This window comes from Balaenoptera acutorostrata, chromosome 7 (assembly GCF_949987535.1).
Source record: "Balaenoptera acutorostrata chromosome 7, mBalAcu1.1, whole genome shotgun sequence".
NCBI lineage: Eukaryota > Metazoa > Chordata > Mammalia > Artiodactyla > Balaenopteridae > Balaenoptera > Balaenoptera acutorostrata.
The window spans coordinates 110,501,788-110,525,387 of NC_080070.1; the positions used below are offsets into that span (position 1 = coordinate 110,501,788).

Consider the following 23,600-nt stretch of genomic DNA (forward strand, 5'->3'; position numbering starts at 1 on the left):
ATGGTCTGTGAAACCCTGAAGCCTCCCCAGAGGGGACCCACGCCCTTTCCCAGGATCCCCCCCTCCACTTTATGGCTCCAATTATGGTCTATTTGGTGAATGCTCCACGGTTTCTTGAAAAAATGTGTATCTTGCTGTTGAGTGGGGTTCAGGATTTGTCAGTTAGATCCTGTGATTGTTTGTATTGTGCAGGCTTTCCATATCCTTCCAGATTTTCTGTCTATAGTAGTTCTATCAGATGCTGAGAAGGGCGTGTTGAGTCCACACCTATACTGTGGATTTGTCTGTTTCCTTTCAGCTCAACAAGCTTTGGCTTCATGTATTGAGCCTCTGCTGTCTGATGAGTGTCCATTTAGGGTCCTCATGTCTTTCTGGTGGACTGATCCTTTTATGACTGTATAATGTCCCTCCTTGTCTCTAGTAATATTCTTTGCTTTAAAGTACACTTTATCAGGTATTGGTACAGTGGTTTCTGTATTTTTTAAATTAATGTTGGCATTATACATATTTTTACATCCTTGTAACTTCAACTCACCTATGTCACTGAATTTGAAATGTCTTGTAAACAGCATGTAATTGGGCCAGGTTTTTTGTTTTTGTTTTTTCATTCTGCAATCTCTGTTTTTTGATTGGTGTAGTTCAAACATTTACATTGAAGGTAATTATTGATAAGCTAGGGCTACATTCTGCTATATTATTGTTTTGTTTGTTTTTGCCTTGTTTTTTTTCCCTGTTTCTGTTTCCTTGCCTTCCTTTGGTTATTGTTTAAAATTTCATTTTGATGTATTTAGTGCTATTAAGTATATCTTTTTGTACAATTTCTGTGGTGGTTGTTAAATCACTAATTTAATCACTAATTTAATGTAACCTATTGCTACATACATATGTTTGTGTGTGTGTGTGTGTGTGATTTGTCATTTTCTGCTGGTATCAGCATTTCACCACTTGGACTGATATGTGGAAATGTCACCTCCATTGAGGTCCCTTCACCTTCCTCACTTTGAAATATCATTGTCTTGAGTATCGGATGGTGGTGTAATTTTTGTTTCAATCATCAAATCATATCTGATTTATAATACCTGTGAAGAAAAGCAGAGTCTATTGTTCTTTCCATTGTTCCTTTTTCTTCCCTGATGCTCCAAGTTTCTTTCTTTCATCATTTCTTTTCTGTTCTAAGAACTTCCTTTAGCCAAATTGTTAAGAAGAAGCCTGCTAAAAACTAATTCTTTTAGTTCCTTCACCTGAGAATGTCTTTATTTTCCCTTTATTCCTGAAGGTATTTTCACTGAACATAGAATTCAAGGTTGATATTTCTTTTCTTTCAGCCTTGAAAAATGTGTCACTTCCTTCTGGTCCCCATGGTTTAATATGAGAAATCCACTGTCGTCCTTCAGTATACATAATCCACCACTTCTTTCTGGCTACTTTCAAGATTTTTTCTTTGTCTTTAGTTGTCATAAGGTTAATGATGATTAAGTTTTGCGTGGATTTTTGTTGTTGCTGTTTCTCCTGTTTGGGGTTCACTCAAGCTTCTTGAATCTACAGGTTCATGTCTTTTGCTGAATTTGGAGAGTCTGGGTCATTTCTTCAAATACTACCACTCTCCTTCCCTTCACCTTCTAGGACTCAGTGATACAAATGACGATTGTCCCACAGGTCCCCTCATGTTTTTAAAGTCTCTGCCATTCAGCTTGGAGACTTCATTGCTCTGTCCTCAAGTTCTCGGATTCTATCCTCCTTCATCTCCACTCTGCTACTGAGCCCCCAGTGGGCTTTTAATTTGTTTTATACATTTCAGTTCTGTAATCTGTTTGGCTTTTTTCATCACTTCTAGTTCTTTGCTGTGGCTGTTTCTGTTTCTCCATGCATCTGTGACTTGCTTGTTGAAGCATTGTTGCAGCGGTTGCTTTAAACCCTCACCAGATAATCCCAACACCAGATTCATGTGGATGCTGGCCTCAGTCAATTGTTGTTTCTCGTTCAGCTGTAAATTTCTTGGTTCCTGGTACAATAGGTAATTTTCTGTCATATTCTGGATATTTTGGCTGTTATGTTAGGAGACCCTGGGTCCAGATTAAGTCTCATGTGTCAGCAGGCATGGCCCTGTGTAGGGGCAGCACCAGGTCCCGGCCGCTATGGGCTGCATTCCCATCAACCGTTCAGGCTTTTGGTCAGCCTGGCTCACCCGCTGCTCTGAGGCTCTCACAGGCCCCCAGGGGCTGCCTGAGGGGAGGAGGGGGTCTCAGTGAGGGAGGGGTGGCAGGCCTGCGGCTCAGAGAGCCTTCCCTGGCCTGGCATTTGCTGTGGGGGACCCCCTGCCTGTGGGAGACACAGGGTGCTTCCTGGATGGGGCAGGACCCCTGCCAGTGTCCCCGCCACTCCAGGGTCTCTGGGCTGGGGAAGGCAGTCTCAGGTCCGTGGGGACAAGGGGCTTTGGGAGCCAGGCCAGTTGTGGTGGAATCCCTTTTACTGGACCACCACAGGCGACAGGCTTTGGGGGAGCCCACCCCACCCCTACTGTTGCTCAAGCCCAGGCTTGGGCTGGGGTCTGATTCCTCAGGAACTTTAAGGCCATTTGTTCTTGGACCATTTTTCTTGTTACCAATTCAACAACCCCGCGGCTCAATTGTGTCCAGATACAGCCCATTCCAAGGTCGTAAAATGTCCCTTCCCGGTACCCCAGGTCTGCCTGGAAACTCCAATTCAGCCTTGACCCAGGCTCCATTGCCCTTGCTTTGTGAAATGTGACCCCTGGGCCATGGGGGCAATTTAGAACCGACGACCTATGAAACCACACACAAACCTCGAGGAGACAAAAAACCACGACGATGAAGGGTCAGAACTGATGTCCGCCAGTGGGCAGGCGAGGGGCGTGTCACTGATGGATTCAAGACCTGAGTGGGCGGGGTGGAGGGGCCGTCACTGATAGGTCCAGGACCCGAGTGGGCAGGGTGGAAGGGTGGTAACGGAGAGGTCCAGGACCCGAGTGGGCAGGGCAGAGGGGCCCTCACTGATAGGTCCAGGACCCGAGTGGGCAGGGCGGAAGGGTGGTAACGGAGAGGTCCAGGACCCGAGTGGGCAGGGCAGAGGGGCCCTCACTGATAGGTCCAGGACCCGAGTGGGCAGGGCGGAAGGGTGGTAACGGAGAGGTCCAGGACCCGAGTGGGCGGGGCAGAGGAGCCATCACTGATAGGTCCAGGACCCGAGTGGGCGGGGCAGAGGAGCCATCACTGATAGGTCCAGGACCTGAGTGGGCGGGGCAGAAGGGTGTTCACGTATAGGTCCAGGACCCGAGTGGGCGGGGCGGGGGGGTGGTCACTGATAGGTGGCTGAGTGATGAACAGGGAGTGTGACGTTCCCCACATGGCAGGGGCCCGTCCAGCAAGGCTGGGAGTGCTGGGTCTCACAGTCCTCTGTGCAGCCTGGAGCCGTGGTGACAAATCCAGACGGTGTCCTTGAAAGTGCACCTGTAAGAGCAGTAGAACCAGAGCTCCTCCCACTTCACTCTCTGCTGTGACACTGGTCAAGGGTCCAGGGCCCAGTGGGAACCTTTTGTTGGACAAGACTCAACCCATCTCCGCCCGCTCTCCCTTCCACTATTGGCATCAACCCCGGGGCCACTGCAGGTCCCCCTTCACAGCAGAGTCTCCTGGTAGAGCAGAAAGCGAAGCCTGCACAGGCTCACCCTGCCGCGAGGAAACTGAGTTTGGGGGAGCGAGCCAGCTCCTATCTGTCCGTGACCACAATGGGCCCAGGTTCTGCTTCTTTCCTGAGCTGGAACAGAAGCAGCCATGGGGGTTAAGCCACGTGGATGGTCACGCCTCAGCCCTGAGCCACACCTGTGCCACAGCCTGCAGTGGGAGAGGAAGGCAAGGCCGGGTGTGACCCAGTGTGTGTGAAGCTCTGGGGCCTGGCTATGATGCAGACTTGGGCCAAGGCATGTCCAGTGGCCGCCTGGCATCCTGCTACGATAGCTGCTCCAGGCCTTAGGATGCAGAGGAAACGAGGGCAGCAGAGTCCTGCGTCCATCACCAAACAAGGGAGGTCGGTCAACCTCGGGAGGGGGCCCAGACCTGAGAGGGCAGAAAGCCAGCACAGCGGGGCTTCACCTGGTCGGGGGACGAACCCCGCTAGCCCAGGACAGCGGCAGGGCGGCGCTGGGACTGTCACCAGCATCTGTTGAAAAAACAGGTGAACCCACCACACATTTTATATTCAGGTTCAGCACCCAACTCGGTAGACACCTGGGAAGTCCCATCAGAGGCTGATCTGCACTGGAAGCTTCTTCCTACAGCTACTGGAACAGGGGCTTTCTACCAACATCAAAAAGGTAGCAGCTCCTATGATCAATACCACACATTATTATTAAATTCTTAGAATCTCTGAATACAATTTTCAAAAGTCTCTGGGCAGAAATCAAACTATAATCCACTGATCCATAAACAATCCCCTTCAAACTCCCAAATACACACACACACAGGCACACCCAGACATGCACACACGTGTCCACACCCGCACATGCCTTCTCGGGGCTTCCCATTCAATACGACAAACAAATGCCTGCCTCACTGAGGCTTACCAAGTTTATACTTTTATTATACTCTGAATAGAGATGATATTTAAAGAGCAAAGAAAATGACTATACAAAGGATTTATAGAACATTCATTTACATACGGGATATATTCTTTACAATATAAGAAAAGTAAAAATATCCACTACTAGGTAAGGCAGATAAGGAGACACGATGAGGTCTTTGATGCCGAGGATACACACGGAGACCCTTAAATGCGGTGTGACTTAACACAGTTATAGGTTAACACTGGAGGAATACAGCATAGGTTAATGAGCAGGTAAACAGGCCCTGGCTAGGACACCTGTGGGGTGCAGTCCTCGTGCATGCCCCAGGACAGTACCCCTGTGCCCACGCGCACCCCAGAAGCCAGATGCCTGGGGATGTTCCTTCCCCACCTGCCCCAGAGTCAGTGTTGGCGGTGGGGCTGCCTGAGGCCTGAGCACGAAGTTCATGGACTCGTCTTGTTCCATTTCATGCGTATGTAACACACTGTCGTCCCAGCTCCTTAGGAGACAGGGAATTGGCTTCCTTTCGTTCCACCTCAGGGGGAGCCGTTTGCTGGGAGGACACCTGCTGATGCCCTTGACCACTGAGAGTAAAAGTCTCAGCTGCCAGTCGGTTTAAAAAGCAAATGTCGTGGCTTGCATGCTCTGGACGAGGACGGCCTCTGTGATTGGGGTCGTCGATGTCTCTCAGCCCCGCACCCCTCTCTTGCTCCGATTTCTACAGGAGCCCTCTCATCCTTCGTCAGAAGGATAAGGGACCTGGCCTGCGGTCCCTGGGTCAAATCTGGGGACAAGCATCTCAGGAGGAGGCCCCTCTGGGGGACAGCAGAAACCTCTGCTCCCCTTGGCTGAGTTCTGGCGTTAATGACAAACGGAAATGCTAGACACCCCCAACCCCGGGTACCAAGGCATCAGGCCTCTGGAAGATGCCGGCACATTCTTCCTGCGTCAGGGAAGAGGGTCCGCGAGGACCAAGGCAAACATTTGGCACAGAAATGAGGCACTTGTGTTGGTGCATCAATAGGAGCTAAACAGTGGACCCACCCACCTGCTTTCACACACACACTCACACTCATACACACGTACGATGCCCACTGCGATTCGGCCAATCCCACCTCTGCTGTCGCTGAGTCTGTCTCTGCCCCACTTGAAAACAGAGAATCCACAAAGCACACTTCCAAACGCCAGTGTGGTGACCGCCACAGTGATTCCTGGTGTTTGAAGAGCTGGTGCTTGATCTGGGAAGCGGAGGACACGGGCAGTTCACGGGGGATGGAGAGCCATGGTGCAAGTGTCTTGGGTGATGGGGAAGGAGACCGGGGCCTCTTGCTCTGGGATCTTGCAGGACCATTGGCTTCTCCTCCCAAACCTCTGACCACTGGCGGATTCAGGTGGACAGACCACGGCTCTGCAATATGCACATCAGCGTAAGGAGCACAGCTGATTAGGTGGCTAAGGTGATGCAGAAGAGCCGAAAAACAGCGTGGGAGGACTGAGACCCCCCTCATCCCCCCGGTGCTCGGGAGCCAGGACACACGGATCCCAACAGGAGCCAACAGGCGGGGTGGAGACAGACAAGTGCTCCCTCGGGTCCGTGGTCCTCAGGATCATCTCTCCCAGGCCCCCGGATGGCCGAGAACAGCGACGTGGAGGAGGGCTGAGTCTCCAAGTAAGCATGTCCCACCCCTCAGGACCTTCCCCCACCCAGCAAGGATGTATCCACAGCCTGGAAATGACACATGGATGGTCAAGCGCTCGGGAAGGCTGCTTGAGGCAAAGCCAGCTTTCCGCAGCCGCCCGCAGGCCACGACGGCCCAGGGAGCGGCCAGCAGAGTCCGCAGCACCCGTCTTGGTGCATCCGACACGGGGACAGATGCTCCTCCCGGAGCCCCGGCTCGGCAGGCGGCAGCATTTGGACACCAGTACAGCACAGCAATGGCAAACTGTTATCATAAATAACTTGGCGTTAAGTAAAATATAAATTACATGGAAATGGGGTTTTACTCCAGTCTTCTCACTTTCCCCTCTCACGGCCCAGGGTACCATTCAGACGAGGTACGTGAGCAGAGATGGGGAGCCGTCCCCACGCTCAGGCTCTGGCCTCACAGTGACCGCATGACCTCCCTCGTCCTCCCCGCCCATCACGTCGTCCCCTTGTCCGCGATGCCCCAGTGCCCCGCGAGAGCCTGACCCGCATGAACCTTCATCCAACACGCTTCCCCTTCTCGGGTTAATCGGCACCTCTGTCGTGGGAGGACAGAGGCCCTGAGGTGCCCGCTGGACAGGAGCCCTCTGACACGGCAGTGGCGAGGCACCGCCGGTCACTCAGGGCCACTGAGGAGCGGGCCGGGCTCCCCTCCTTCCCACAAACACCAGAGTTCGAGGAACACGGGTCCCCACGTCTCCTGGCATGGTCCTTTCCTGCATGGGGACCGGGCGGGCACACCCGACGCCCAACTTCCTCCACCTGGAAAGCACTGGGCTACAGAAACGCGTCCGTGAGCAGTGGCTCTCAGCTAAGGCCAGCTGGTGGCAGGGTTGTTTGTCTGTAAGGTTGGAGGAGCCCCTTTCCCTCCTGGGCCTGGAACGTCAGGGTCACATAGGCCCTTCTGGAGTCTCCGGGCTGTGGGGGCTCAAATCTTCTTAGGGGAGCCGATCATGACCTTGGACACGAAGTTGACGATGGCGCTGGCCGGCTGCTCGGGGTCATGCTCTGCAAACAGGTGGCACACGTTGTCTGTGGCGCTGCCCTGCTTCCGGGCCACAAACCCAAAGACTCTGCAAAAGGAAAGCCGGGTCAGAGTGCCAGCCGCGTCCTGTCCACACCACAGGATATAAACCTCTGCCTCCTGTTGCACCGCCGCCGCCTCTAACCTCTGCCTCTCCAAAATCTCAGGGGCCGAGTCCCCTGCCGGGCACCTCCAGACGCAGGTCTGCGTCCTCTCCGCCTTGCAGACCCTGCAGGGAGGATGCTGTGCCCAGACCTCACAAGGGAGGAACCTGAGGGGCAGGACCGAGGAGTGCCGGTCGCGGGTCTGGGACCTGAACCAAAGCTGCTGCTCCAACCGGGCCAGAACCCTCCAGGTCTGCCAGCTCCTGAGCTCCACTCCCGAGTCCCTGGTGGAGAGGACCCTGGCTCTACCTCAGGAGCTGCCTACTCCCTGCTCACACCATCAGAGCAGACGGGCGCGCAAAACTCCAGGTGCCAGCACCCCAGCCTCGGCTCCTGGGGTGCTGGGGGCTCTCTCTGGATGCCCACGATCCCACCCACTGAGGCCAGAGGTTAAAAACACGCCAGGGGCTCCCTTCTCGGGCCTCATACCCCCGAGTTACAAACTACGTGCAGGTGAGGAAACTGTTCAAAAGCACAGAACAATCTAATATTTTTCTTAGAATAACTGAAGCCTTTATCTGAATAAGCTTTCAGGAGCCGCAAACTGAACACAATAACTACCATTATCCAAACCCAAATCCCTGGACTTGGATAATGGTAGTTATCCCTTATCTAAGGTCTTTCTTCTCCTTCTCAGAACAATGAAGAATTTTTCTGTAGGAGCCAAGTGATTTCCACACCACGGGAGGGACTGGCAGACGGCACTCATGTGACCCCCGCCCTGGGGCCCCACACTCCACACGGCTGGGATCGCTGTGGGCCCTGTGAGCCAGAGCCGGGGTGGCCTGGGGGCACTGTCCCCCCCAGGGGGCTCCTACCACTTTATCAGATGCCAAGACAAACGGCAAACGTGAAATTGGAATCCTAGGATTGGACCCCTGCAGTTAGACATTCGTGGTAATCAAATTTAGGTGACGCAGAGGACGCCCACCTGTGGGAACGCAGACAGCTCTGGAGGGTTCCAAGGCCGCGTGGCCACCGCAGAGCCTGGGCCAGGGCAGAACCGTGCTCCCTCTGGGCTGGGAAACAGTGACGCCCACTGCACTCACGCAGCCCTCGCTTCCAACACCCCGGCCCCAGCGCTGCTGCAGACTGTACCCCTCCTCAATGGCCAGAAACACTGTGCAATCTCTTCACGCTACTTATACCGTATTTTATGGGTCATATGTAAGTATTGCTCATTCAGAGGAGAGCAAGCAGAAAAGTTAGCCCTTCGCAGGCCCTTTCTGCATAAAGAGAACACTTTCATTTTTGTTTAACGCCAAACGCACTAACACAACATTGTAAATCTATATACTCCAATAAAAATTTTTTTAAAAAGGCCAAACCCAAACCCAAACCCATCGGCATTATTTAGTCATTTTCCTCTTTGGAAATCTGGGGCAGAATTCAGCTTTGGAGGCGAGCGTCTACTAGGAAAGAATGAAGACAGGCTGGCAACATACCTTGAGCAAGGGCCGTCCGTGATCCACCTTGCAAATTACAGAATAAGAGAAGAGTCATGTTAATTTCTTCATTAACTTAAAAAGCAAAGGAAGCACATGCATTGCTTAGTACAGATACAGACGTCTTACTTCCTGTCTTGTGGATCCAATGCACAGAAGATCACGCTGCTCACGGGGTAGTGCCTCCGAAAGAAGAGCCTGAAGGGACACAGGCGAGGGACAGCCCATTACTGGGGTTCTGCAGTGACAATGCTGCCCTGGGCAGACCCCCATGACGAGGTTCGGGGGGGCAGAAGCCTATTTTATGCTTTTACTGGTGGTCTGGAGAGAAGAGCAGAGTGTACGTTTGTGAGAAATCAGCAGACCTACGAAGCTGGGCAGAGTGGTTCCGGGAAAAGTCAGCCCTAGGAAAGGAGCGCGTCTCGGGGTGAAGGGAAGCACCTTGCAGAGTGAAATGGAGAAACTGCCAGCCGTGTGGAGGACGGGATCAAACTGAGTGAGGCCCAACCTTCCTGCCCTCATCCCAGGAAAACACCAACTGTCTACAGCCCTAGCAGCTGCCCGTGAAGAGGGCATCTGGTACAGACCACCACTCTCCCAGGACAGGAGCCAAGTCAGCCCCAACGAGGCATCTGACGGCATGTGGTAAACTGTCAAGGGCTGTGCACGTGAAACCTACTGGGAGGTGCAACTAACGCCGGGCCAGCACAGCCGCTGGGGGACCCACCAGAGGACTCCTCTGTCCTCGGTCCCGGCTCCTGTCACTTGTCCTTTGTTTCACTGCCAGCCCTCCCCGCTCCTCTGAGCATGGCCTGCCCTGTGTGCCCCACTCCAGCTGGGCAAGTGCCCTCTCCTCTTGGGGGAGGTGGTACCCCAGAGGCTGGTGGCTTTGATCTGGGCAAGGAGAAAGCTCATCAGGAGAAGGAAAGAAAGAGGCCAGCGTACGGGAAAGGCACAGGCAGAGCCGGGCACCTTTCAGCGGGGACACTGAGGACACAGCCTCTTTTGTCCAGCATCAGCCAGGCTGAATGCGCGTTCCGTCTCCCGCAACAGGGAAGATCCTGAGTGCCACGGACGCGGCCCACCCCCATGGTTTTATAAGGACACAGGGAAACTAGAGATACAGAAAAAGCACACAGGTAGCAGGAGAAAATAGAGAGGCTGTGAAGGAAGGAGCCGTGCTTTCTTGCCCGACCCCGTGTCCACGCTTCAGCCGAGCCGTAGCGGCAACTGCCCGTGGATATCTCATTCGAGTCACTGACATCCCAAGACAGTTACCTCAGTGCAGCCTGAGAGGTGAGGAAACCGAGGGCATGGCATGAGGAACGTGCCACGGTGGCCCGTCGGGTAAAGCGTGGGGGACAAGGACCCCAATCTGAGCGGCAGGACCCACGCTCCACCTGACACTCCACACCCGCTTCATCCTGAGAGCAGTGGGTGGGAGCTCTGGTTCAGGGACCCTCCCAAGCCCGGGACTAGCTCCGGAGCAGGGGCCGTGCCAGGAAGAGGTCCAGGGCGCCGGGGTGAGCACTGCCCCACCGGCTGGTGTGGAGACTGGCCGCCTGCCCCTTGAAGCTCCGGCCATCACTCTGCTTTGAGGGCCGCTGACCTGGCTTCCTCGTTAATCACAGCAGGCTGTTTCCATAACAAATAAATAATAACTGCCTCTGAAATGCCTTGGATCCTGAGGTCAAAGTCTCTGCTCCTGGGAGGAATACTCTCGCCGTTGTTCCGTCCACGCACCTTACCCTGCTCTGTGCTCACCTGGAAACTGAAACAGCATCTACTGTCTAGATGTTCAAATGTTGTTAACTAAGATATAACAATATACAATATCTAGATAATAGTTAATAATTAACATTAATTATTCTTATATACATTATTATTATTATGTAATAATTAACATTATCTAGATACTGAAATAATATCTATCAAGGTCACACTCTCACCTGAAATGGGATGACCAACTGTTAGAATGGGATGACCAACGATACAGAAGCAAAGATGAGTGGATTCTATCATAGTCTCTGAGTGTTTTTACAGAAATGACAAAAGATTTTTGCATTTGCAAATTACACACACACACACACACACACACGTGTGTGTGTGTGTGTAAGAGATACTCAAAGATCCATGTATCTTTTTAAAAATTTTACTGACTTCTAAAAAAACAGCATTTGGGCCTAATGGCAATAGTTTATATGTGTCTCTGGGGACATACAGGACATCATGGCCAAGCACAGAGTGACTGGATCATTGATTCGTTGCAGGACCGCTGAGCTTTGCCGGGGTGACCACCGCATGTCCAGGGGCCTGGGCAGAGCTGGTGGAAGGTCTCACCCCAGGTGGGGTCAGAAGGCCCGCCCGCCCCACAGCCCGGCCGCCAGGCACACTCACTTTCTCTGGTTGTCCGTCAGGGTGATGCCCTGGGCCGACACCTTGAAGTGCACGACCGTGGACAAAGGCGGCGGCTCCTGGACCAGGGTGATGCTCAGGGCCTTCTGGATGGCTTGGTGGCCCGTGAGGGACTCCATCTCCACGGAGTTCAGGTACCACACGTTGCAAGCTGGAAGACACGGGGGAAGCGGCGTTAACGCGTCTGCCAGGCACGAGGGCCCCGGGGTTTATGAACAACATGCACATATGTGTGGCCAGGCATGTCTGAGGCAAACGCCCTTTACCCCTAATTCCAAAGGTGTGGAGTGACCCAGAGATGCACACGCCCCGAGGCCAATGTGGAGAATAACACCCCGTCCTGCACCCCCCGGAAACACACAACCCTCCCCACCCCCCACCAACCCGCCCCCGCCCCCCCCCCCCGCCCCCCGCACAGGAGCCAAGGAAACTCCTCCCACTGGCCCAGGATGCGTTTCCACCCCTGCGGCATTATTTACACCTGGTGTCCCAAGGGTGGGCTGGAAGCACCTCCTCAGTCTCAGTGTGGGTCTGAGTGGGATAAGAACCCAACCACACCTGCAGTTCCAAGGAAGCGTCCCCAGAGGGGAGCCTGCAGCCTGGAACCCCAAATATCCACCCTGCACGGAGTTCTGAAAGCAGCAGACATCCAGAAAGAGCTGCTGAGAACGAATGACTAGCAGTGACTCAGAACACAGTCTGCGTGCAAAGAGCTGGGATGGCTTGTCCTACCCACACGCTGCCAAGGGGGTTGGGGGCTTGTCCACCACCATCTCCCCTTGGGGGAAGCAAACAGCTGAGTGTGAACGAGACTTTGGAAACAGACTGATGGCCCTTTGAGCCTGGATCCCTGCAGCTCAAGCAGAAGCTAACGTGGGACTTCGAGGCGTGTGACATCTGTGTGACTGTGGGACATTCAGACTCTCCCTCAAGTTCAGTCCTGCAGGAGCTGTGGCTTTGCCTGGCCACCCACCAAGGATGTGTCCCCCCAGGAACAGAGCCGCTCTTGTTCCCCACTCTGCCGGATGCAGCCTCTGCAAGTGAGTGGGGGCTGTCTTAACTCCATCTCTGAAGGCCTCTAGATTTTCACTAAACAGAAAAGAAAAAGCTTCCCCTCGACTGGAGCAATAAGACGAGCGCTCACACCTGATGGCAGGTGTGCTGCCACAGGCCCACGAAGGTGGGTTAAGAAGAACGGAAATAACGTGCAATGTCCCTGGTGTCAAGATGCAGGGCCGCTTATGAGCTGCTAGCCCTCGGTTCTCTCCACGGCCAAGGCGACAACCCACAGCTACTTTTTAAGAAGCTGAGAAGGTTTGAGGATTCGGAAACTTCCACTTCAGCGAACACACGATGATGGAGAAAGAAAGCAAGGCCTGGGGTTCGTGTAACAAATTCATCAGAAAAACAAGGCCCCTCCCTTTACCCTGGACGGGGGCGTCAGAAGCGGGCAGGCCGGAGCCCCGCTGACCTGAGCCAGGGAACAGCTACAATCCTTTGATTTGCCGGAAGAGGCCTGAGTGGAAAGGCTGAGTCTTGAGGGAAGGTGGGAGATACCAGAGAACCGCCCAAGAAGCAAGCAGCCCCAAAGACGGGCGACGGTATCTTCTGGAGCGTTACTTCACGGCTCCCAACGCGCCCAGGAGAAAGATCGAGACGTGCTGGAAACGCCAGACTTCCCCAAACGCATGTTAACTGAGAGTTTCATCCCAGACACCAACTTCCCTCTATAAGGTTTACTGGGGGGCTTCCCTGGTGGCGCAGTGGTTGAGAGTCTGCCTGCCAATGCAGGGGACACGGGTTCGAGCCCTGGTCTGGGAAGATCCCACATGCCGCGGGCAGCTGGGCCCGTGAGCCACAACTACTGAGCCTGCGCGTCTGGAGCCTGTGCTCCGCAACAAGAGAGGCCACGATAGTGAGAGGCCCGCGCACCGCGATGAAGAGTGGCCCCCGCTCGCCGCGACTAGAGAAAGCCCTCGCACAGAAACGAAGACCCAACACAGCCATAAATAAATAAATTAAAATTAAAAAAAAAAAAAAGTTTACTGAACAAGTCACTTCTACTCTCTGAAAAAGCGCTTGGTGTTTCACTCCTGTGATTATTAAGATGACATTGTGCCATTAAGCAAAATCTTCAAAGAAGTTGCCAGACACAGCGGTTTTCATTTCTCCGAGCTCCACCTAACGTGGCTCATTCCTTAGGACACTTACTCTATGTCAGGCCTCGACTGAACATCTGAGACAGACTATCTCATCGCATCTGCACCAGGGTCCTACGAGGAAGATTCTGTTATCAGCCCCAATTTACAGATGAGGAAACTGAAGTGTAGAGAAATACGCCAGAAGCCTGGCAACTCCCCAGGGGCTTGCTGTGATACCCAGCCTTCGTGCTGGCTCCTGCAGTGCTGAGGGAGGACCACCGGGTACCAGGTGCCAGGTAGAGAACACGGGCTCAGGAAGAAATTTCGCGTAACATTCCTGAGGATGAGGATGAGATGTGATTTTTTTTTTTTTGAGCTGTGAATTTTACTTCGAGACATTCCTCAGCCATAATGATGCCCGTCAGCAACCCCGTGTGATTGTCCTGACAGAGTGGCATCTTTTAAGCCACTGTCCCTCCTGCACATTTTGAGAGGCAGGGAGAGATCAGAGAGCCCTCCCTGAACGGCTGAGTTGCCGTGGCCACTGCTGCCCTCTCCGCGCCCTCTTGTTCCAGCCGGCGGCACTGCCCCATCTGAGGGCACCGGGCAATGAGACATTCCAGGGAACTGCAGGGCCGGAGGCTGACCTGCACTTCAGCTCCTGTCTGAACTTGAGGGGTCTACTTGTGTCGTCTTGGGAAAGAGAGTGAGTTGGCAAAAGTCTTTAAAATGGCAGTTGCCCAAAGCTTTGATGAAATCAGGTGCTTTTATGAAATGCTCACGTCAACCAGGACAGCCTTTCTGGAAGATGATTCGGCATTATTTATCAGGAGGGTCAGAAGACCTGCCTGCACTCGGTAACCTGGAGGTCCCGCTCCGAGAGGCCTGAGACAGGAAATATTCCATAACCAGCTGAGACAGCTAACCTAGAGGTGAAGATATTTGAGCCCCATAATCATTTGGTGGGAAGTTAGTTGGGAACAAACTACGTCCAAAAGGAGGGGAATGGTTAAGTTAGCCCCTCAATGGAATACCAACTAACCAGCAAATGGTAATCACGAACCCTGCATAGCAACATGGAAAAATGTTAGCGGTTTCTGGGAAAAGCAGAATAAAACTATCTGTGCCACGATGAGACCTACACAATAAAAGGCGTCTGTGCCTACGAACAGTTGGAGGTGTGCCTGGGAAATTTAAGGCGGTTTGATTTTAGGACGGTGACTATTCTGCCTTTGATTTCATTAGTATTACTATAATGATACTCATGCAGCTACAAAAGAGAAAAAAGAAAATTCTGATCTAGTCACAATGAAATCCCAGAAAATTGTTGTCCCTCCTCGGAGCAGAGAGGGGAGCCGTCCCTTCTCCCGAGCACGTCTGGGGCAGCTCTGCTGAGCATAGGCCAGCCCCTTCCCTCCCCAGCAGAGGACAGATGGGCCTGCTGTGCTCGTCCCCCGGGGCCTGGCCTGATACGTCCAATTCCACCTGAGGGTGCGTAGCTGTGGCGTGATGTTGAACGGGAAAGCGCCCGGCAAACCCGCGGCGGGAAGCAGAAGTGTTAAGGTCCCAGGTTCTCACCCAGTCCTACCACTGCCAGAGATTCAGGGTCTGAAGGCCACAATCCAGAACTCAGAGAAAGGAAGTCATGCAGGAAGGTAGCCTTCCAAGTGCTGTCTGTGGTACTGAGAAGTTAGAAGCACGCTAACCGGGCAACCGTAAGGGGTGGAATCAGCCGGTGGACGGTTCCTCGGCCACTGAAAGCGAGACCTAGGCTGTGTTTGCAAAAAACATGGGTAAACCCCTTATGCTAAGGGGGAAAAGGAAAACAGTCAGTGGTTGTACCTTGGTGACAGGTCTGTGAGGAATTCATTTTTCCCTTGCTTTTCTGTGTCTTCCTTTTTTTTTAAAACTGGAAGCATTCCTATTACTTTTATAAAGAAAACACCCTTTACGGTACGGTACGTTAAAGACACAGCCCTAACGTTTATGGGATATTGGGTGGGGTTCTCGTGCCAGGGCCTTCAGCTGCATTCCACTGCTTCAAAAGGACCAATTAAGAGCTGACACTAAAAACGTAAACAGCAATTCTTTTAGAAACTGGAGCAACTCATAGCGGCCTCGGTATCAGATGAAAAGGGATTAAACTGAAGAGAACTGAAAGTCTGTGCCGCTTGCTGGGAGCTGCCCAACTCTGCAGACACCCCTGCGTGTCAGCTTCTCGCCTCCACGCAGAGGAAACGGGCCAGGGAATCTCGAGGAGCCCTTGCAGGGCCAGGGGTCTGGGATTCTAAGTGAATTCAGACAACAAATGAAACTTCGTGTAAGGGGAAAAAGAACCACTCAGTTTCCTTAAGGTGATCAGGGACCGGACAGGCTGATCACCTTCCCACCACGGTCACTCTGCACTTTGTTAACCAGCAGCTAGGACCCAGAACTCTCTGCAGCATCCTTCCTCTTCCAGCTGCGTATCTGTGTCCTGACTCGATTCCTTCCTTGCCTTGTCAGCCGTGAAGGTAGCTGGATGGAAATGTAAACCTTTTGATGCGTTTTAGAAACAAGAGATTTTTAAAAGGACATAAGCTCAAGGCAGTCATAATTTAACCCCCATACATAAATGCCCAAGCAGAGGATTAAATAAGACCTCCAGCTTCTGCGTGAAGTCCTGTCCCTGGGAGGCTCACCCGTTAGAAAAGCAAAGCATTCAGAGCTACTGATACACGCCATAGATTATTTGAAAAGATGATAGAGTGTGACTAAAAATTATAAGCCAGAGCAGAAGAAAAAGCTTTAATATCTAAAAATAAAGACTATCATAGTTCCTTATTATGATCAACTAATTCACTGATTCATTTACTAATTCAATATGTATTGGGAAAATTAGATAACAATGAAGCTTAAGGAGAAACATGAAATGCTGCTTGTGATGAGATGATAGTGAACCAAAGTGCAGAACCCAGAGGCGTATGTGCCCCAGTGCTAACTGCCTGGGGTGGGTGAGCAGGGCTGTAACCCTGAGACACCAGGTGGTGCCCCGATGGAGGCCCAGGCTCTGCCAGCCTCACAGGGCACGTACTCTGGCAGGGTTGGCTGCCATCATTCTGGAGCACTTTTCTTGAATGAGGTTGATACACGAGTTGCAATTTAAAAATCATTAATGACATGTTTTTAAAATTTTAAATACATGTTTTAAAAGGTGCAGTTGAAACAAACATGTCAATCGGAGCAGACATGATTTCACAGCCCACCTCCAAGGTCAAGTGCGTGGGTGAGCAGTTCACCAGCTAGGCCTGCAGCAAAGTCCAGCATGTTCCCCGCAACTTTGCTGGGACCCAGAGACATGGGGACAAAGCTGCTGCTTTAACGTAAGGTAGTAATGAGCCCTAGTGGGCTCCAGGGACCCCCTGAAACAACCCGGGGGCTGTGAGCTCATGGTCTTCGGCGTGGGGACACTGCCTCACAAAGCTGCCGTGGGACCAGCCCTTTCAATCGTGTCTTCGTAGGAAAAGGACGAGGCCACCTCACAGCAAAGGCCACTCGTCTTGGGCCAATAAAAGGGTTTTTACACGAAAGCAGAGCAGCAGGAACACAACCACAGCTTACGTGACCACGTTACAGTTCCCAAGGCATTTTCAACATCCTATTCATCTGGTCCTGCAGCCACTGTGTCGGGGAGAGATTGTTACGATTATGTTGAGGTCCGCACGGCTAAGTGACCTGCCAGAGGTTGAGCCCCAAGTGGCAGGGCCTAGACTGGAACCCAGACTGGACACAGGCAGATGCTTCCTTTTGAGGCTTCAAGTTCTAGCACACTTGCTATTTTGGACAAACTCCTGTCACCTTTGTTCTGGCCACGGATAACTTATCCTTTAAGGATAGTCTATGAAGAGTTCAACACTAAAAAAAAAAATTCCTTTTGAAAACAGAGAGATTTTACTTTAGCTGGGTAATAGAGTCAGTGATGTATAGTTTTACAGAGAAAAACTGCACAGACGAATAATGCAAATTGTACAGAGGAAGCAGCAAGAAAATACCGGTATCTGCATATTCCTTCATTACAGAGTCATAGCTATAAAGCACTCTACAGACATGAGGCGCAGATAGAAGTGTGTCTAGTCAGTCCTCCCACAGACTCAGAAACTCTCTCTCCAACATTTCTGAGAGTAAATGTCTACCTTGAATGAAAGACCTCCAGTGGGGGAACTCAAGGTTTGGAGTCAGTGGGCCCCATAATTCTCTCCAGCTGTGTCCCTCCCTCACAGCTACACACCCACAAGAGCCCTGTGGTCTCTGGCTCGTCCACAACCCTCTTAAGCTGGGGTCACTAGGATTGCATCTAATGCTGCAAAAATGACCTGGCCTGAAACTAATAAGCTATTACAGCAAGGTTGCAGGTTACAAAGTGAATACACAAGTCAATCACTTCCCTATATAACAGCAGAGAACAAGTGGAATTTGTAGTTAAAAACACAGTCCCATTTATATTAGCACCCCCACAATGAAATACTTAGGTATGTATCTAATACAACATGTATAAGATCTATATGAGGAAAACTACAAAACTCCCACTAATAAAATCAAAGAAGTAAATAAACTAAATATTCCACATTCATGAACAGGAAGACTCAATATATAATTATGATGTCAGTTCTTCCCAACTTGATCTGTAGATTCAATGAAATCTCAATCCAAACTCCAGCAACTTACTTTGTGGATATCAACAAACTAACTCTAAAGTTTATATGGAGAGCAAAAGACCCAGGGCACCCAACACAATATTGAAGGAGAAGAACCAAGTCAGAAGACTGATACTACTTGACTTCAAGACTTACTATAAAGTGACAGTAATCAAGACAGTGTGGTATTGGTGAAATAATAGACAAGTAGATGAATGGAACAGAATAGAAAGCCCAGAAATAGACCCATATAAACAGTCAATTGATCTTTGACAAAGGAACAAAGGAGATACAGTATTGCAGAAATAGTCTTTTCCACAAATGGTGCGGGAACAACTGGACATCCACGTGTGAAAAAAACTAGACACAGACCTTAAACCCGTCACAAAAATTAACTCAAAATAGAATGGATATAAAAGTGAAATGCAAAACTATAAAACTCTTAGGAAAAAATTTAGATGACCTTGGGTTTGGTGATAACTTTTTAGATACAATACAAAAGACATGATCCATGAAAGGAAGTATTGATAAACTGGATTTCATTAAAATAAAAAATCTTTTGCTCTGAGAGACACTGTCAAGAGAATGAGAAGACAAGCCGCATCCTGGGAGAAAGTATTTGCAAAAGACAAATCTCACAAAGAACTGCTATCCAAAATATACAAAGACCTCTTAAAATTTAACAAGAAGAAAACAAACAACCCTATTGAAAAATGGACAAACAACCTTAACAGACACCTTACTAAAGAAGATATGCATATGGCAAACAAGCACATGAAAAGATGCTCCACGTCATATGTCATCAGGAAAATGCAAATTAAAACAAGATAGGGGCTTCCCTGGTGGCGCAGTGGTTGAGAATCTGCCTGCCAATGCAGGGGACACGGGTTCGAGCCCTGGTCTGGGAAGATCCCACATGCTGCGGAGCAACTGGGCCCGTGAGCCACAACTACTGAGCCTGCGCGTCTGGAGCCTGTGCTCCGCAACAAGAGAGGCCGCGAGAGTGAGAGGCCCGCGCACCGCGATGAAGAGTGGCCCCCGCTCGCCGCAACTAGAGAAAGCCGTCGCACAGAAACGAAGACCCAACACAGCCAAAAATAAATTAATTAATTAATTAATTAAAAAAAAAAACAAAACAAGATACCACTAAACACCTATTTTGAATGGCCAAAATCCAGAACGCTGACAGCACCAACTGCTGGTAGGATGTGGAACAGCAGGAAGTCTCATGCATTGCTGGTGGGAATGCAAAATGGTGCGGCCACTTTGGAAGACAGTTTGATGGTTTCTTACAAAATAAACATACTCTTACCATGTGATCCAGCAATTGTGCTCCTTGGTATTTACCCAAAGGAACGGACAATTATGTCCACACTGAAACCTGCATGTGGATGTTTACAGCAGTTTTATTCATAATTACGGAAATGTATAAACACTCGAGGCGTCCTTCAGTGGGTGAATGGATAAACAAACTGTGGTACATCCAGACAATGGAATATTATTCAGCACTAAAAGGGAACAGCTCTCAGACCATAAAAAGACATGGAGGAATCGTCAAGGCATACTACTAAGTGAAAGAATCCAATCTGAAAAGGCTATGTATACTGTCTGATTCTAATCATATGACATTCTGGAAAAGCAAAACCACGGAGACAATAAAAGGATCAGTGGTTGCCAGGAGTTAGGAAGGAGGGATGAATAGGCGGAGTACAAAGGATTTTTAGGACATTGAAACTATTCTGTGTGATACTGTAACGGTGGATGCATGTCATCAAACGTTTGTCCAGACCCACGGAATATACACCAAGAGTGAACAGCAATGTAAACTATGGACTCCGGGCGACTGATGTGTCCATGTAGGTTCGTCAACTGTAGCAAATGTCCCACTCTGATGGGGGACATAATGAGGGAGACTGCGCATGTGTAGGGGCAAGGGCTATATGGGAACTCTCTGCACCTTCCTCTCAATTTTGCTGTGAGCCTAAAACTGCACTAAAAAATAAAGTCTAGTAATACGAAAAGTGCCCCGGGGAGCTCGCTGTCTGGGGGTCTGTGTCACCCTGGGTCGATCCGCGGACTCATTGATCTCTTTAACATTTCCAGCTGGAGGGGCAGGTCGCCTACATTCCCCCAAATGAAACCCAGGCTGTGACATTTACTCCACTGAATTTGGCCATCTTCGGCCTGCGGAGTCCTGGCCCTGCCGCCAGGACACTTGAAGCCCCACCCAGCCCAGCCCTGTGGCGGCTTCTACAGAAGGAAACCTCCTCTGACACAGCAAGGAAAGGAGCCCAGACCGAAGGTAAGAAAGGAAGCTGTGTCACTGAGCCCGTCTCTGCCCAGGAACCTGGAGGAGCGGAAAACGCGGCGGGGACTGACCTGCCCCCTGCTTCAGCAGCTCAGCCGCAGAGTTGGCCGCCGTTTGCGGAGAACTTTCGGCTCTTTCCTCCAACGGGTCTGCAGGAAGGAGCAAGAAAACGCAGAAATGAGTCCACCTCCCAGGCAAAGAATGACCATGACAATGTGGATGCTCGTGACTGAGGCCCGGACGGTGATGCACAGGCTCTGCAGAGCTGGGCCTTCCTCCTGCAGACAAGAGCCCAGCGCAGAGAACCTTCACCACATCGCAAGCAAAAGCTGGGATGGTACAGCCCAGCAAAACAGCTTTCTCACCTCCGAGTTAACTTATATGAACAATTACATTTTAAAAGGTAAGTCACATTTGCCTGCATTTTAAATTAATCATGTTTCTGGAATATAAGACAATTATGTGAACTTGAGATTGTCTAGGAAAGCGGGGATATGCCTGATCGCCTGCTGTGTGTGCTATTTTTTTAAAATCTTTTCACCGTGAATATTTTGAAACAAACACAAAGGTAAAGACAATAGTTCATCCAGCACTTAACGTCAACAATATCAACATTTTGCTGACTTTGTAGAATTATAAAATTTAAATGTAAATGACCTGGAAGGTCTCTGAGTCCAGGCATTTTATAATTTTGAGCTACACAATCTTGGCTCCAAGGAAACTTTTCACAAAGCCAAGACATAAAGACATGACTGGAGGCTGCAGGGGCAGCAGGCCACCTCTTCTTACCTGACCTGGGTGAACTATTCAGGGTTTACCCACAGAGTAGGTGATGGAAAGGAAGTTCTGGTCTGATTTTTCTCAAGGAATCTCTTTGGATCCCAACACCCTGCGGGTGATCCCACACAGAGCCAGAGCAGCCCTCAGGCGCAGGCAGCGTACCTCTATCCGGAATGAGCAGTTTGCAGGGCAAAGCCAAGGGCGTGATGGAATGCTGACACACCAAAGCCGTCAGGCTCCCTGTGAACAGATGAACAGCAAACAGGCGTTATTAGCACTGCCCTAAATACTGTGTTGCTCAGCCAATTTATCTGCTGAAAGGAGGCAGCTGCAAAGGGTGACCCCTTATATTTTTAGCACCCGACATGCTCCATTATCGTGGGAATTTGTGCAAAACTTCAACGAAGCCGTAAGTTCAGCAGACGGCGAAGGGGCAGATAAAGGGAACTGCAGATGATTCTCAGCAAAGACACGTCATTACCAATTCATAAAGAACAAGTCACACAGTCTGCGGAATCTGAGACAGCTCCCACGGGTACCACCGAATCATCTCTGTAAGGTGATGCTTTGGTTTGCTCAAGCTCTGCCTGTGAGCTCATGCCGTCTTTCGGACATGCCTGCAGGGGCGGGAAGGCTCTCGTCTTACAGGGAGCCTGTGCTTCTCTTGTGCCCGGAGGGTGGGGGTCACACTCAAGCCCCTACCTTGTCCACCCTTCTCTGTCCGCTTGCCTGGACCGTACCTTGTGGAATCTGCATTTCCAGTCCCAGCACCGTGCATTTTATTTGCTTAGTTTTGAGAAAGCTTTTAAGAACAATTTCATATCCAGTTTATTTTAGAGATGATAATTGAGGAATCTCTGAGTGGGGATGAAAAGTAAATGCTCTGCGTGAAGCCCCAGCGGAGTGATGGCACTGAGCAGACGCAACGCGTGCTCGTGGGTTCAGAACACCAAGTCATGCTCTCAGCCACTTACCAAAATATGGTTCATTGGAGCACCCTTTCAACCGCACCCCTTTTGGGGTGCACTCGATCAAAAAATGCCGCACGAGTTCATTGGCCAAATCTCCAGCTGTGGGAGAGGTTTAAAAGAAAGAGAAGAGAATTTTTAAAAATGAGATCATGGGAGGATGAGAGAGAGGGAAGGAGAGCCTGGCCCCCGCAGTAGGTTGGCTGCCAAGAACCACTGTAGGAATGGTAGCTGGGCTGCGGGAAGGCTGGCTGAGCACTGCCCGATGGGCAGCTAGAATCCCCTCCAGTGACTGTGCTTAGAGGTGGAGGGGTCCTTAGGAGACAGCCTCAAACACTGCAGAGTTCCCAGGGACGGAAATGAGCAGCTAAGAACTGGGAACATGGACCCCCAGCTCCTTTGCCTCCTACCTAAGAGGAGAAGTTAGAAAGACCCAGACACAGCATGATGCCCAAGAATGAATCACTGGAAAGAGCTGGAAGGGTGCCAGTCTTCCGGGTAAGATTTAGCCAGGAGTCAGGTACACAAGCCCCTCCTGACAGCAAGCCCTCTAATCATATTGCTGCTACACAGACCTGCGTTCATGCCAGCCCACGAGCCCAAAGAGAAAGTGCATCATGAAAAGCCACAGAATGGCAAACTGTCTGATGGTGGAAAAGTACAGACAACGAACAGAAGAAAAAGAAGTCACTGCACTATGCTAATGAGTCCCGCAGACACTCACATTCATGCTGCACAGTGTTTCCGTCCTGCCTCATCCAGCACCCTCCCTGGGAACGTGTCTCCATGGGAACATGTCCCCATGGGAACGCGTCTGCCTGCCGTAACTTCTAACATTTCTGACGGCAGGACCTGCTGGAGGTGGGTATGGGCCCCACACCTGGCCCATAGCAGGCTTCCCCAGTGATGCTTATTTTAAACAACAGGGACTAATATCAACAACATCGGTGTCAGCATTTCACAGGGGCAGTATAGCTGGTAGGAAGGGAAATGAGCAGATTCCATAAAAGGCAGTACTGAATAAAAATGGGGACAAGAACATTTTGCCATTCAGTAGTGGGAGGAAAATGATCCACGGCTTCCAAACTGAAGGCAGACACAGAGTGTGGTCTGGATGCCAGTGGTGAGAAGTGAGTCAGTGGGGGACCCAGCTGCATGTGGATTCGGAGACCAGCACCCCACACATCTGTGGCTGTTCCGTCTCCGGGGTACCAGGGGTGGGTGGTGACTTGCTGGGCTTTTTCCTGGTCAACTGTCCTCTCAGATCTATCCTTAGACTGTGAAATCCAAAGGGCAAATCCAGGGGCCGGGTGAAGGCAAGGCAACCAGACAAAATTTCACCCAGAGGATGCTCCTGGCAATGTGGCATGTCCTGAAGTCTGCTATTCTAATATCGTC

General features: G+C 50.9%; 1 protein-coding gene across 6 annotated transcripts in view; it reads right to left on the reverse strand.

The window, feature by feature from the left end:
• Positions 1-4,569: 4,569 nt before the first annotated feature.
• Positions 4,570-23,600, reverse strand: part of TNS3 (tensin 3) — a 238,611-nt gene continuing 219,580 nt past the window's right edge. For 5 of the 6 annotated variants that reach the window (XM_057549822.1, XM_057549823.1, XM_057549820.1 and 2 more), the window contains 7 exons: positions 22,209-22,304; positions 21,397-21,474; positions 20,526-20,603; positions 11,315-11,483; positions 9,047-9,115; positions 8,918-8,944; positions 4,570-7,357 (listed from right to left, as the gene is read on the reverse strand). In XM_057549822.1, coding sequence (XP_057405805.1) covers positions 7,213-7,357; positions 8,918-8,944; positions 9,047-9,115; positions 11,315-11,483; positions 20,526-20,603; positions 21,397-21,474; positions 22,209-22,304 — 662 coding nt within the window. In that variant the 3' untranslated portion in view covers positions 4,570-7,212. The remainder of the gene's footprint in view (positions 7,358-8,917; positions 8,945-9,046; positions 9,116-11,314; positions 11,484-20,525; positions 20,604-21,396; positions 21,475-22,208; positions 22,305-23,600) is intronic. The other variant, XM_057549821.1, reaches the window with a different exon arrangement.